The 17,360-nt window shown below is 35.4% G+C and overlaps 1 protein-coding gene across 1 annotated transcript; it reads left to right on the forward strand.

Moving 5' to 3' along the window:
- The first annotated feature begins 5,316 nt into the window (after positions 1–5,316).
- LOC125656538 (receptor-type tyrosine-protein phosphatase alpha-like) lies at positions 5,317–16,860 on the forward strand. Its single transcript, XM_056145672.1, has 14 exons — positions 5,317–5,419; positions 7,207–7,407; positions 7,773–7,976; positions 9,482–9,562; positions 9,744–9,852; positions 11,030–11,270; positions 11,519–11,606; positions 12,387–12,463; positions 12,690–12,726; positions 12,917–13,017; positions 13,836–13,955; positions 14,163–14,308; positions 14,428–14,563; positions 16,450–16,860. The coding sequence occupies exons 1-14, from the start codon at positions 5,317–5,319 to the stop codon at positions 16,531–16,533; spliced, it is 1,728 nt and encodes a 575-aa protein (XP_056001647.1). The 3' UTR covers positions 16,534–16,860.
- The last annotated feature ends 500 nt before the right edge of the window (positions 16,861–17,360 follow it).

Below are 17,360 nucleotides of genomic sequence, written 5' to 3' on the forward strand. Positions count from 1 at the left end.
ACTTCGCACCATATGACGTCAAATTGAAAAATTACGGCACATCGTACACTCGGGAAAAAGCAACATGATTTTTTCTGCAATATATTCTAGATGTATTTATGCGTTTAAAAAGTGCAGGGAACAAGTTTTGTCTTGCATATTAATGATATGATATATATATAGGAATGAGGACAACCCTGGTAATTCGCCGATGACTGTTGATACGTTGTTAAATTTTAGCATGTTTAATTTCAGTATGCACTTTTCATGTAAAGGATTTTTATATATTTCAGAGTATATCAATAAAAATGCAGCTGATTACCCGCATGATCTGAACTTCTGTTCACAAGTAGGGTCTCTTGCTGCTTTAAAAAAAATAAAATGTTACGTGATATTCCTCCTAGGCACCTGGCGGCCGTTTCACTAAGCGATCGTAGATCGTAAACGTACGATTACGTTTAAGATCATTTGACTCGCACGTATACGAACGTTTCACGAAACCTACCGTAGTCGTAACACTTATGATTGCGATTTACGTCTGACTTTTTAGAACTCTTTTCTCTTAGGAGGTAGATTTAAAATTAATTATACCATGGAAAGAATGGGAACCATTCATTGTTTTCTCATGGTTTTAAACATATCCTTATCGTCTGCAGTAACCCATGCAAGTTGTCAACAAAAATAATGGAAATTTTGAGCCCGATATCTAGTGTAACGTAAAGAAAATTCCTAGAATGTTTAAACAATTGATAGGATAATTTTTATTGACTTTCATGAAACTAAAAAGTTTGGAAAAAATGATATAAGAAATGACATAAAAGATTTACATTTTAGAATTTTAAATGTCAAGTAAGCTATGTTCAAAGGATAAAAAAAATAAGAAAATGAAATGATAATGATAAAAAAAAGATAATAAAATTGCACACAAGTATAGGAAATTTTATCCTGCATCAAACCATGGATATATACATGAACTCCGGCGTTTAAATATTGTTGTAAAATACGCTATAACACTAATGACATAGCTATTCACGTATTTGTATAAATTTTAAAGAAATCATGGGCTCAATTTGTTCCTTTAAAAATGACTTGAAATTTATTTTCCCCATGCGTTTGTATTATATATATATATATATTCCGTTTAGGCATGTAAGCATATGCTAACTTCCATCTTTACGTGATGATGTATATTCCAGATCATTTATTGAAAATTATTATTGATATTGCACTGCCGTTGAAGGGCTGCAAAATTTAGGCCTATACTCGGCGCTTACGGCCATTGATCAGGGAGGGATCTTTATCGTGCCACACCTGTTGCGACACGGGACCTCAGTGTTTGTAGTCTCATCCGAAGGACCGCTCCATTTAGTCGCCTCTTACGACAAGCAAGAGGTACTGAGGACCTATTCTAACCCGGATCCCCACGGGATTGCACTTTATAACAAGGGGTCGGAACCCTAAGGATCCGATAATGACCCATCCCTTTTCTGTGTATACATATAGGTCTAGGTTTGTATGTTTAATTTCTAACGACCTTCATAAAAGTACAGAAACGTTCCACTTGCAAAATTGGGATTGTAACCCCTCTCCCATTACCAAATCATGTTATTATCATATTTTCCTTAAAATTTGTAATGTTTATAATTCGAATGTGCATGTATTATGCAGTTACTCAGTTGCATCAAAGGTATTGATCCGACGAAAAATAAAATAGCTGAGTACGTCGAATCGCAACGTCTCGGATTTAAATGAACTGTTTCTAAAGAAACTTAATTTCTGAACATGTCTATGAGAATTACTTGAATTCTGCCTAATGCTAAATATACATATACACTAACGGTGATGCAGTCACATGTAGCAATCTCCCCCCCCCTCCTCCCCATATAACTTTTCTAACAACTGTTCTCGTTATCATTACATGCAAAGTTTGATATATGGACTACACCCCCCCCCTCACTTTTTAATGAACTCATTTCCTTTACATTTACTTCAGCAGACTGGTCACAGGGGCTAGGCCCGTTTTGGACCCAAACTCTGTGATACAATGAATTTACTATATCTGTGGTATCACAGAGCCCGGGCCCAACGGTTGTGCGTAAGAAAGAAGGACAACTCTAATATTGATTTAACATTCGGGCTCGGACTGTATAATATTTTTGTGCAAAAGCAGACTGCAGGTCATTGTGATTGTTTTCTTCCTGCAAAGTATAAACAAACTCAGTCAGGTAAATACCACCACAAAATGATCTCAGGCGGGCCAGCATGGCGGCCATATTGCTCATTTACGTGCATGTAGGAGCACTTACGATAGCCCTAGACCACTCGTAGGGTTACGATCAATATTGATCGTAAATCGCAAATCGTAGCTTTTAGTGAAACAGTCTTACGTGCTACGTTCACATTTAAGTCTACGTTTACGATCTACGATCGTTTAGTGAAACGGCCGCCTGATCCCACCTAGGTACGTCCAGGGGTCTGTGTTTGCCCAACAATCTATTTTGCTTTTGTATTGCTTGTAGAAGTTATGGGATTGAACACTGTTCGTTATCTTCACCTTTCATTCAATAAATGACGTCATATGAAAGTACTTTGAGGGGAATTTGCGGTAGCTAAGTCACATTCAGTATATATATATATATATATATATATATATATATATATATATATATATATATATATATGTGTGTGTGTGTGTGGGTGTGGGTGGGTGTGTGTGTGTGTTTGTGTGTGTGTGTGTGTGTGTGTGTGTGTGTGTGTGTGTGTGTGTGTGTGTGTGTGTGTGTGTGTGTGTTTGTGTGTGTGTGTGTGTGTATTATCGTTTTAGTGTTTTACCGTAGCGAGCGTAATTATACCTGTGAATTCGAGGTGTAATATCACCCCATAATCATAGTGCATTATACTATGGAAGCCCTTAACCTAGTCCGTAACATTTAATCTATATCCGAGATTGATCACATGATCAGTATGCCTTTTATCACTATCTAAATGTAACTAACAAAGATCATAACACATGCACATTCTAATGATTCAATAATACAATTTTCTAGGAAGATATGATAAAATATCTTAATTAGGTAATGGGGGGGGGGGGGTAAAATTCGAAGGTTGCAAGTGCTACGTTTCTGTAGATTTTTATGAAAGTCGATAGCAATTGATTATAATACAAACTATATACACAAGAAAGAAATGGTTCGCCATCGGACTATTCCGACAATATTCATAAGAATTCTACCTGGGTAAATAAATGATTTGCATTATACATCATCACGTTAAACTGAAAGTATATATGTATATATGCCTAAAAGAAAAAAAAAGATAAAAATGTAAGAGGAAAATCAAGTAATTTCAGATATTAATTAAGTCTGTGAATTGTTTGAGATTGATATAAATATCTGAATGGTGTTATAGCGTATTTTACAACAAACAATAATCAAACGAGTGCATGAGAGGCGAAATCAACCAACAATGATCTCATAAATCCCACAATGAATACAAAATAAAGGGCAAACACGGGCCCTTGGACATATCAGAGTTGGGACCAATTAAGCATCCCCTGTCGATCGGTCACATCCGCTGTGTGCCTCATGTCCCAACCAGGCAAACGCAGAAATCCTCAGTCAAAATCAGTGTGCCAAGAACGACCTTACAATCGGTCTAACACACGTCAAACAGCATTTGACCCAATAAAAGGTAATATGAACAAACTAGATCATTATAATGACCATTGGATTATATTGAGATATATAAACATTGTTTGCAAGTGATAATGGAACATTGCTTCATAGAAGTTGATGATGGAGATGTTGAAATCATCCCGTTTGTCTTAAAGATGAGTTGATAGTTTTCAGTCAATATCGATTTTGTATGTATCCATTCTTCTAAGGATGTTTGAAGAAGGACACGATTTTCGATACATGTGTGCTCTTTGTTTTAATGTCTAGATCATTATCTTTTCATTATTTATTCGGTTTTGTTTTTGTCTTTTCAATATCATTCACTTATTGATGGAAACTTGATTCACTTCAGCACATTAATACACGGTATCTAAAATTCTATAAAATAGCTCTTTATATTCTTATATGATTATTTTTCCAATTTTAAGTTTCTTGAAAATAAAAACAAACAAACGAACAAACAAAAATAAAACCAAAACAAAAAACAAAACAAAAAAAAACAACAAAAAAACCAAGATACAAAAATGAAAAACAAAATACCAAATTCCCTATCAATCCTTTTAACATTCTAGGAATCTTCTGAACGTTAAAAAAGAGATTGGATTCAAAATTTCCAATATTTTCATTGACAACATGGAAATGTATTCATAGATTACTGCAGACGATAAGGATATATTCGTAATCATGAGAAAATAATGACTGTATATTTTTTTCTACAGTAAAATTAAATTTAAATCTACCTTTATATAGTTTAGAACTCTAACAAATCAGATGTAAATCCCAATCGTAAGAGCTAGGACTACGGCATGTTTCGTGAAATGGTCGTAGAAGTCAAAGTCATCGTAAGCGTAATCGTACGTTCACGATCTAAGATCAGATGTTTTGCTGTCTTGGTCATTTACCTCATATTATCTGATCATACTAATTATCGTGAAATCAAATTTCCATTCGTTGCTAATTATCTAGGGACATCACCATTATTTTTGTGTCAACACGTTCAGCAGTCATCAACCAATGGTTCGTTTGTTGCCAGTCTTGGTTGTGATGACGACAAGGAGACCTTCTCGCTGACCATTGATGGAGTTAATGAAGTGTGGTCTGTTGACCTGAACAATACTTTAACAATTGGTTGGATCTATGTCAGCGTTGGTACTGGTAATAACAATTTCATATTTCCTTTGATTTGCCAGTATTGCTTAATTAAAGATTGAAAGACACTGTAAAAGTGGATTATGAAATGTATGTTGAAAATACTGAGGATAAAAGAGTTTTGAAGAACTTCTGTCGACCTGAAGGAAGTAAACTAAGATCACTTCAACGATTGACAACATGTGAATATCCTAATTCTGCCATCGGGAAGGTGAATAAAATAACTATTCGTCAAATAGGAAAGGGGTCATTGAAACTTTTTCAAGTTAAACCAATTGGTAAATGCAGAGGAATGCAGTCCTAATTTCCATCAAACATATCCTCTTTATACATCATTCATTTTATTTAATTTACTTCCCTTTCCCACAAATTTAAATATCTTTCTCAAAATTATATTTCATGAAGATTTTTTTCTATTTATGGTTTACTATCTCCCCGCCTTTGTTTAGGAATATCTCGTTTGAGGCAAACGATAGTACTGAATTATACGAATTCCAAAGCTTTAGACGGCGACATGGACACATATTACCATTCAAATGAAAATGTCCAGGCCTCCTGGTTCCTGAAACTGGATAAAAACTATACGATGAAATGGATACTTTTATCAGTCAGGGGAGGTAAAATTTTGATAAGTCATTATAAGCATACATGATCAAAAAAGAGATTCCCAGCGGATGTGACTGGTAAAAAAGTAATGCTTATACATCCTCCTTTGCACTTGTTTCCACCTTTGTTATTTCAAGGGGTATGTATTTACCCTATTGTCCATTCTTGGTAATGGATAATATATTTGAAATTGATTACTATTCGTTGTATTCAATTCTTTGTAAGTAATCAGGTAATAAAGATATGATTTTCATACGAACTTCACATTTTCACAAGTTATGTTTGAATCAAATGTATAGGGCTCACGTCGGGTGTGACTGGTCAACAGGGGATGATTGCTCCTCCTAGGAATCTGGTCTCACCTCTGTTATATCCAGCACTTCATGTTTGCCAAACTATATATTTTGTATTGCTTATAGGAGTTATGAGATTGATCACTGTTCGTTATATTCACCTTTCATTCATTGAATGAACCTAACTTTTCTCAATATGTTGTAATCCAATCGGGATCTGGGTTAGATGTAAAACTTTTTTGGCACGCTGTTTTTGGCTATATTTAGCATTAAAATTGGCACCGTATAAGTTTTACATTATGACCCCTGGGTCGAGGCCTCTGCTGGTGGACTGTTAGTCCCCGAGGGTCTCTACAGCCCAGTAGCTAAGTACTTCGTTACTAGCTTGAAAATACGGATGTATATTAAATTGTTGTTATAAAATTTAGAAATTCATTTCAAAATTAAGGATTATCTCCCTCATGCATAGCTCTTATCCTTGGATGAATTTGGCTCCACTTTTTTGACACGCTGTTTTTGGCTATATTTAGCTCTAAAACTTCATAGTTATTTCGGATTTCAAACATTTCGTTTGAGCATCACTGAAGAGACATTATTTGTCGAAATGCGCATCTGGTGCATCAAAATTGGTACCGCATAAGTTTTACATACAATTATTGTCAAGTGAGACAAATATAAAAATGATAATTTGGGTGGGGGCGAAGTATCTATTAACTGAAACTGCCTCATTTTTGTTCACGTACCAGCGTTCGTAGCTCGTTCTTCGCTACATGTACATGTATAAGGGTTAACTTCATAACTGAATTATCCTGCATTTTTCTCTCATTCAGAACTTTTCCCACTTTGGAACCAAATTATACTTGTGTTTTGTAATGATAATAACAATGATTTATTCTATTCTTTGATATTGATGAGTGATCTGCAGTTTTCTTTGAATTTTCGCAGTTGATAATCCCGATATTTGTACTTTATAAATTAAATTTCTGATAATATTGTAAAACTTATACGGTACCAATTGTGATGCACCAGATGCGCATTTCGACAAATAATGTCTATTCAGTGATGCTCAACCGAAATGTTTGAAATCCTTTTTTTCATTTTGCCTTGCTATGAAAATCGATCCTTTGACTTTGGTGTTCCGAATGAAAATGAACGGTGAACGCACGGTGGACACTTTGTCAACGGAGAGCGCATAATGAAGGCACGGAGAACGCACGGTGAACGCACGGTGAGAGAACGTAGAAATGGTCAAATAAAACGTTTGAGAGACTGTAAGCAATACAAAATAAATAGTTGGGCAAACACGGATCACTGGACACACCAGAGGTGGGGTTAGGTGTCTGGGAGGAGTAAGCATCATCTGTCGACCGGTCACACCCGCTGTGAGCCCTATATCGTGAGCAGGTAAACGGAGTTATCCGTGGTCAAAATCAGTGTGCCAAGAATGAACTGTACTCACTCATGTATTATTTCACATTGATTTGAAATATTCTCTCCTATATCAGGACATTATGAAGTACACGTTACAGATGGTAACCTAACAACAAGCACGCCCACACTGTGTCGGAATTTCAGTTTTACCGGACCAAATTCCTTAAAGAAAAACAACAAGGCCTTGGAATGTTCCACAGAAATGACAGGGGATACAATTGTCATGACAAGAACAGATTTTGGACCATTGAGGCTGTTTGACTTGTATCCCATAAGTAAATATGTTTGGATATCTACAATTCATTAATACTTTGTCAGTAAAGAATCTTTGATCTTCCAGTCTATAATATTTATCGATCTAAGTATTGTGAAATTTAAACTACTTTTAAACATGACAAACATAGAAAATAGTTTGAGTCACATAAATATAAAAATAGTCACATAGAAGAAAAATAAATATTTGATAGTTATTGTGAAATGATGGGAGCAAACATTATCTCTGTAAAATCATCTCGATTATCAGAGATATGATTCTAATTCCAGTTACCCCTATTCCAAGAGCATGTATCAAAGGAGATATTATATTTAAAACAGGTATCAGATCATTGCCTGTCTTACTGTAATGCAACTATACTTCTAGTTTGTCCCGAAAACCACTACGGACCAAACTGCACTAAATGCAAAGCAGAGTGTATACCCTGTAGTCCTATCACTGGTGTATGTTTGAATTCGATGTGTGACCAAAAAACAGGTAGATGTGAAGATTGGAAAACAGAAATGGTTACATACAGTACCGCCTCTGACGAAGACACACCTAGTACTAAGGAAATGAACGTCATTCAAGGTATCCTCTAATATTTTATAATTACTCCAATATCATTCTGTTAGTGTGTACTGAAGGTTTTATTCATAAGATGGGGATTATTGTGGCAAAAATATGATATTAATATTAAACATATCAAATACAAAGATAATGTTATTGTAGCTCATCATGAATGCGCCTTGATTATTATTTTTTTTATCTTTGCTTTTTCTCGTTTGATTCGACGCAGAAACTTCATTTCAATATAGATACATTGTAAATCGTGTGGTATTAGACACTCGGTTAGAAGATATTAAGCTAAATATCAGGATTACTTTGAGTGAACTTGACAGCCGATTTGTGACAGTTTTGTGCATCAATTCGTCGCGATATTAAACCAGCATTGGGTACCGATAGTGTATACTTATTATAAGGTAATGATTTCTTATCCTTATGAAAGGTGAAGATAACGAATAGTGATCAATCTCATAACTCCTACAAGCAAAACAAAATAGATAGTTGGGCAAACACGTACCCCTGGGCACACCAGAGGTGGGATCAAGTGCCACGGAGGAGTAAGCATCCCCTGTCGACCAGCCACACCAGCCGTGATCCATACATCCTGATAAGGTAAACGGAGTTATCCTCAACCAAATCAGTGTGCCAAGAATGACTTAACAATCGGTATGAAGCACACCAGACAGCATATGACCCAATGATAGGTTGTATTGACGAACTAGATCGTTATAACGACCATATAATTTGCGAAATGCTGACTTCAATCGAAACTGTTGAAACCCCTGTACCATCAACTTGTTTGTCAGTAGCTTACCCCGATTTAAAAACTGACTATACACAGATCAAGCTCTTACATGTCGAATCAGTTGAGATATATAAACACCATATGCAGGTGATATATTCCTCATGTAACATGTCTAATTATTTTATCACTTCTGGTTTTCTAAACACATTGTAAATAGATTGTATAAAATTTTTGAATACCTTTATGCTTAATTCTTACTGGTCATAGGGTAGGTTCTGACCCATTAGAATAAGAGTTATGTAATTGATTACTTTTCGTTAACTTTACGTGTTCAGCACATATAAGACCGTTCTTTATATGTTGATTTTGACTATGAGTTGCTCCGTTTATCTGATCAAGATATATGCTTTTAAGCGAAGTAACTGATCAACAGTAGATATTTCATTTTTGTCCTTTACTTGCTTTTGTATCTTTTATATGATTTATGAGTATGATTTTTTGATTTTCTTTTGTACATATGCTTAACTATATAAAGTAAATTTCTATTTAAGAATGTATTTCCGATTTGTATCAGTGAATAATGAAAAGAATCATGCTAAGAACTTTACTATATATCAGACAGAACATGCATTCTATCAACAATTTTGAAATTGGCTATTGCAAATCTTCATGACGTCTAAGACTTTTTATTCCAGGCTTTCATTAAATCCACACCACTTTAGTATAAACTAGTTACTGAAATAAAGCATTTTAAAAACGATTAATAAAAATCAGTAATCTGTAGATTTGAAAACAGAAAGGGCTACACACAGCAACATCGCAGATGAAGACACACCTATTACTAAGGAAATGGACGACATACAAGGTATACTCTAATATCTCGTAATCAACCTGAAATCACTCTGTCAGCGTGTAGTGAAGTTTTGGCATGATTATCTTGTGTTCATAAAAAATGAGCAAACAGTATTATGCATATACATTTTTTTTAAATTGATATGTTGTATGAGTATGATGGACATATGTAAAACATTAAAATAATTCTTCAGAGGCCAGATCAAACAGAGGGGACCAGACTCAGTCCATCATAGTGCTGTCTGTTCTCGTGGTGATAGCTGTGGTTTTGGTTTTTATTGTGGCTTTCCGTTTTAAAAAAAGGTAACCGTTTCACATACACCGAACAAGTTCAATAATAGAAAAATCCATAGATATCCAAGTCAGCATTTTGCAAATTCTATGGTCGTTATATATGTAAGACTCCAAAGTGTGATGATACTCCAAAGTGCGATTGTCACGTCAAAGTGCGATAGTCTGCGCCAAACCCTGATGGTGTGACACGCCAAAGTGCGATGATCCACACTCATGCGGCAAAGTGCGATGGTATGACACGCCAAAGAGCGATGGTGTGAGACTAATGTGTCATAGTGCGATGGTGTGACACCGGCAAAATCCGACGGCACACACTAATGCTCAAAAGTGAGATGGAGGGACACGCGGAAGTTCATTGGTTTATAAACGACACAGTGTTTTGGTACCGACTATACCAACCGTGCGTTGTTCCACAAAAATATCAGTGCAAAATCCTGGCATTTCATTTCTACGGTATTATTATGAAAGACGTTAAGAATGACTTCACAATGACGTGACATTACAAACGTTACTGAACCCCGCACGATCGGCCTTTGGTGTGATCATCGAACTTTGGCATCTGTAACGTTAACAAGTCATCACACCTTGGCTCAGACCCTCTCACTTTGGGTTGATCATCGCACTTTGGAGCGACTATCGCATTTAAGAGTCTTACATATATATGATGATCTAGATTGTTAAACTGTCATTGGGTCAAATGTTGTCTGACCTGTTTCATGCCGATTTATTTGCAGTTTTTTATTTTGATTATGGATAATATCTAGGCACACGATCCCACCTCTGATATATTCAGGGGTCCGTGTTTGCCCTATCTATTATTTTTGTATGCGATTTTATATGAGATATGCTATCTTCACCTTTCTTAAACTGCCTAATTATTGATTGCTATGATTTCCTCAAGCTGTGGGCTCTATAAAGAGCATGGGTTACAAAATCAATTAAATTTTACTGGCGAAATGTGCGTTTCTGTAGATTGCTTATTTTACGGGGGTATTTTACACTGCGAAATGATAAGTAGACAAAAAATCGTGAGAACATGGATTCGCTAGTGGCTTGTTGATTATAGTTCATTTACATATATCTCAGCAATATGTAGGAATATACCGTACATATAACACTGATTCGGAATTACTGTTTCTTGACGTCTTAAAATTTGTAAATTGTCTACAATTTGTGTTCATTTAAGAACGAAAGCACCAAAAGCGGAAATCAATGAGGAAAATGTCTTTTCCGTGGAATTACATGGAGTAGAATCACGAAATGAATCCGAACTAGAGGAGATTTCCCAGAACGAGGTTGGCGATGTTGAGGATGAAATCATCACCGTAGAGTACAATAATCTGACGTCACAGAGGGTCTCCATTGATCAGTTCATCAGAGAATTACCAGAAAAAAGAAGCAACGGAATACTGAAGAAAGAATTCGATGTTTGTATTCAGTTTTATTATGAATCTCGTACTCTAAGTATTCATCAAGGACTTATTAAGTCACCAAAGCACTTATAGCATATTTTCTGATAATGAGAGAAACACAAACCTATTTTCTCTTCATGAAAACATGTACAACACTCAATAAGTCGTACATGTATATTGTATCATTAAATGAATGAAATAAACTCTGATCTTTTTCCTTCATACTGAATTTAATGTATTTGCATCTTTCTGGTTGATTATAGGAACTTCCTACTGGACTACTAGAGTCCTATTCGAATGCCTTGAAGGTTTCCAGTAGAAAGGGGAACCGATACAAAGGAATTTATCCGTGTGAGTACACACTTAAGGACATGTGCGGCGTTTCTGACGTTTTCTCTGAAAAAAAAAATCATTGTGATTATTAACAAAATAAATTCGATTTTCTAGAATTACATCTTGTATGAATTGCGATGTTTATCGCAAGCAATCTTTAAAGGAAGCACTAACGCGCTTCATGAAGTATGCTGGTGTAAGACGTCCCAGTTCATGCCCTCGTGTATTTTCAGAACTGAAATTCTTTTCTTTAGTATTCACCATTTTAGTGATAAGACTTGTTCAAATCTCACGGACATTTCTTCTCACGCTTCTAGTTTATAAAGAAGAAATTTGTTAAATACTCGTTATGTCATTTTAAGAACATTCACGACATGCATGACAGTTCTGTGATTTTTTTTCTAAAACATGTTCATTAATTTCTTCGATTAGAAGAATGCTTATATGAATAGATGGATAGATAAATAAATAGATAGATAAATAAATAGAAAGATAGATTGATACATAGATAGATAAATAGATAGATAGATAGAAAGATAGAAAGATAGATAGATAGAAAGATATATATATATATAGATAGATAGATAGATAAACAGACAGATGGATGAACATCAGACTTGGTAGCTTAGTGATTAGATTAAAGGTTTGAGGTTTGATACCCGATTGTCCCAATGTATTTTATCTGTCTCTTTGCTACAGTAATGTACAATTATTCGACTTCCTGTGATATGTAATATCTGTCTTTACATATGTACTTGCAACAATCAGAAATTATTTCTATTGATTATCCTTTTTCAGATGATTATAATCGCGTGAAATTGATGAGAACATATGCAAATGAGAACGATGACTTTGTCAATGCATCTTACATACATGTAAGTATGTCATCACGATACTCACAAAATCACTAGACATCATTTATACTATGATATGAATGAAGAATTCCTAGGGTTTGTATTGGCCGATAACTACAACAGCACTAGAGGCCACTTGTTATACTTCCTTGAATGAATTCCCCACGGGCTAAATACCATAACAATCAAACAAACAAGGAATTTATATCTTCCAACCGAGGTCAAGTTTCAATGATTTTTTTTTCAGGGTTTCAACAAAGAGCGAGCGTACATAGCCGCACAAGGTAGACCCACTATTATAGAAAACACATTTACATTTTCAAAAACAAAAACGAGTCACTGATGCAAACAATTTAATTATTTAACCCTTAATGCTATTGGATGGATAAAAACTATGTTTAAGAAAACTCACATATTTGTGGTTGTTTCATCAAAATTGATTAAGAATCGATCACTAAACCTTTAAACACATAGGTCCTTTTAATCCGAAGACGTTAGAGGATTTCTGGACGATGATCTGGCAGAATGACGTCACAAGGATCGTCATGCTGACCAACCTGTACGAAGGAGACAGGGTATTTGTTCTAGAATTGGTAGAATGACTATTTGAATGATTGGCGGTTTTATATTGGTTAAGCTATGACCCGGATGGCAGAAAATCTGAATCAAAGACAACAAACAAATATTCAGAAAGAAAATGTCGTAGACTAGTATGTTATTTGACAAAATGTCAATAACACAATTAAAGAAAAGCATTTGTTTACAATAAAAAATCCCAACTTTCAGTTATATATATCCATAAAGCAGTATCCGTTATTTGTTTACTGCTGAGCTGAATTCAGTCACAAGAATAAATCTTTTCATCACACCGTTAAATATGAAATCCCAAATCAGTTTAGCAAATTTAGAGTAATGTGAGGGTATGATTTAAACATCGCAGTTTTAACCACAAATTCTAAAGTCTGTTTATATTATGCATCTGGTGCATCAAAATTGGTACCGTATAAGTTTTACATTAAAGCACACTTTTAGAAGGGTCTGTTTTACAAAGCAGAATATGAAATTGGTTACTAATGAAAGCTCCCAAACATTACGTTAGGCACTTTGTTAAAATAGGCATTCATAAAAACTTTAAAGCTTACATGAGTTGATATCAATAAGCTATGCTTGGATAATGAATACAGTACGCATACACTTCATTACAATATACAGGAATAATACTGATTAAATTCAAATAATTTTATCTGAATGCAGATGGGTCAAACTCAACTTATGTTTCTCAAATTGGATAGTGATCCTATCAAACATATCTGTGTATTGTTTTTCTTTAAATTAAACACGCTAATAATCTAACCGTTTCCTCTCTTAAACCATTGCGGTCTACGTGTTTCAGATGAAGTGTCTTAAGTACTGGCCGGACACGGATCTGGACATCGGTCAATATACCATAAGACTGGACAATGTGGATGTGTACGACCACTACGTGCTGAGATATATGGTTGTTCAGTGTCAGGTGCTTCTTTCCTCTGTTTTCTACATCACACACCAAGGTGTAATGAAATTTAATCATCATTTGACATTTGTTAAAACTGCTACAGTTAGCATACCTTGTAATCAATCTCCATATCGCCATGTGGGACATATCCCTTTCTTACATTAACCTGTACTTGTATTCATTCTAAAATGTAACACTCTATACATGTACATAATTACACTGCAGGAAGAGGAGAGGAAAGTGACCCAGTTTCACTTCACCACCTGGCCAGACAATTCCATTCCTGATGATCCGACGTCACTTATTTACCTCCGTAACCTGGTCAGAGATGGGTTGATCACATCTGATGCACCGATAGTTGTTCATTGCAGGTATACGAATTACGGATTACCTATCATTGAAATAAGATTCTTACGTACAGTGTAGTTCATTATAAAAACAGCTTCATACAAGGAAACACGTTATCATATCATTTTCTTTGATCTTGTAGCGCTGGAATTGGGAGAACTGGAACATTCATCTCATTTGATTACCTCCTTGAAGAGGGCGCTGCAGAACAGACTATTGATGTCAAGGGATACATTGCTTCTTTAAGACAGCAGCGCGGAAGATCTGTGCAAACGTGTGTAAGGCCCATATATATGTTGGCAATATCACATGCTTCAGGGTATCCTAGCAGTACATTCCCAACGTTTAGATTAACCCGGCCGCTTCAGTTAGAGTGCTTTCACACTACCCGTATCTATTCGCCGTCTTCCTCATGCACTGGGCGTCTTTCTGTGTTGTTTGTCGTACATGTTTGAAAGAAAAGAGTTGATACAACGAATAGTGATCAATCTAATATAAACTTTAACGAAAACAAATTTTACAACAATGCAAACATGAACTCTAGAAAACTCCAGAGGTCGGCATATGGGCCATGAGGAAGTGATTTTCTCCTACTGATAGGTCACACCGCCATGATTCCTGTATTTCTACCAGCTAACATCATCATGTAAAGAACAGCACAACAGTTGGCGTGAAACACGTTGGAGATCAGTCAACCCAATTATAGGTTCTATAAGCAAATAACATCACTACAACGAGCTTTGAGTTTTGAAACCGCTGATTTGAAGCCCATTAAAACCTTTTTGTGTCTATACCCTGAATTGGAATATGACAATGAACAAGCTGAAGTAACCCTGTTTATCATGAAGTTGAGTCGTCAGTTTGCCGTTAGCGTCTTTCTTCAATAAATATTAATGTTGACATGAAAAGGGACATTATATAAATATTGCATGTAGTTAAGCGTAACAATGACAATTTTCACCCCGAGAAAACCATTGTCAACCGAGGCGTAGCCGAGGTTGACAATGGTTTCACGAGTGGTGAAAATTTCAATGTTACCCTCAACTACATGCAATATTTGTTTTATTATACTGAATGTTATGTAAACTGGAAAGCAGAAAAACTTACATCTGTTGACATTTGATCAATCACTGTCATGCGATATTTCGTATTTCGATGCAGGTACTCGCGTTTATTACAAATGCTCAAACGACGTCGTCTAGCAATCTACGGCGAACCGTGCGCGCATAAATTTGACGCATGTGATATTTTTTTATAATATCACTCGTTGTCAAGTACTGTTACCTGTTGCTAGATACTATCACCCTGGCGCGCGTGTTTTCTGTTCTCAGAGGGTAACAATATGTTTTTTCAAATGCTTCTCGACCAATCAGGTTCGAGTATTTTACATGAAAGTATAATAAGATAAATTACACCCCATAATAATGCAAAAGAGGTCAATTAGTAAAGGAGCACAATTTGCGTTCATGAAAGTTCCAAGACACTACTGGATGGAAGACTTCTTCGACATCGTTCACGACCAACTCCATGGTCTTTTTACCTCAAATTCAGAGTACATGTGCGTAAAATTAGAGTAAAGTTTAGCGAAGTAATATTTAGGATGACTAATCAAAGATTTTGATATTTCCGTGTTCCACTTTCATTGAGGAAGCAGCGGTCTATGATGACAAAATAGCTAGTTTTTAATTCATTGTGACCGATTATCATGTACAGTGTTGAAAAGCCGTCCGTTTTGATGATGATAATTCTTAAATAGTTATATTCATCCAAAAAAATTGACAATCCATCTTTGATTTACACTGCGTCTCACATATGGTGTGGTACTTTACGTCTAATTCTTCTCTTTCACAGTTGTTAATATTTTTCATGACCAAACATAACTTAATGAAAACCTAAACCACAATTGCGCTGTAGGAACTCTGGGTTGAAGGAGAAATTAATCATTCTTAATTATAATTGACCGTTGAGGCACATGGATCTGAAGTCATAATGAAATTCTGATAATTTCTCTTTTCCTGTACTCAGAAAGATCCATGCCAACATACATTTTCTGGTTTTGACGTTTTCCTTTTTATGACAAATATCTTTTGCTAGAGCTTTAATTTTGAGATTTAGAAAGATTTGAAGTAGGATATATAAATACATGTTATTTGTATCATTCTAGGACCAGTACATCTTTCTTCATGAGGCACTGGTAGAAGGATTTTCAAACAGCAATGTTCACCATGGTTGTCTATCTGTGTTGTAACATCTGGGTATACGAGAAAAATATAACCAACTTACACGCAAATACTTTGCTTCATTTTCACACAAGGAGACATAAGTATGACAAGATTGATTCGATGTCACGTAACAGGAACATAAGAATACTGAAGCGCACTTTATTCCGTCGTGCATTGTTGATTTGTATATTCTATGCAGATTATTGTTTCATAGTATGATTTTTCTCATATCTGTTTTTTAAAAAATCTCATTCTTAATCAGATATTTTAAATTTTTCTTTTACGAGACCTCGTTTTACGTGTTACTCGTTTTGACTTTGTATCGTACATTGACATAAAGAAAAGAGATTCACTTTGTTTTTTTTTAAATTCTTATAACGTACCCATGGCATTTGAATAGATCGTTGGAATTCAACTGAATCGAAAATATCTTGTTAGTGATTTTTATGCACAGCTGTCTAATTCTGAATGCTTAAACTAAAAAAATTCAACTTTAAGAAAGATGAAGATAGCGAACGATATTCAAACTCATAACTCCTATAAGAAATACAAAATAGATAGTTGGGAAGCACGGACCTATTGTTAAACCAGAGGTCGGATCAGGTCGTTACGAAGAGTAAGTATCACGTGTCCACTGGTAACACCCACCATGAGCCTTACATCTTGATCACGTAAACGGATTAATCCGTAGTGAAGATCAGTGTGCCAAGAATGGCCTAACTATCGGTATGAAACACGTCAGACAACATCTGACCCAATGATAGGTTGCATTGGCAAAGTAGATCATTGTAACGACCATAGAATTTGTGAAATGCTGACTTTAAACGAGACTGTTAAAATCCCATTAACATCA

The sequence above is a fragment of the Ostrea edulis genome, chromosome 7 (genome assembly GCF_947568905.1).
Source record: "Ostrea edulis chromosome 7, xbOstEdul1.1, whole genome shotgun sequence".
NCBI lineage: Eukaryota > Metazoa > Mollusca > Bivalvia > Ostreida > Ostreidae > Ostrea > Ostrea edulis.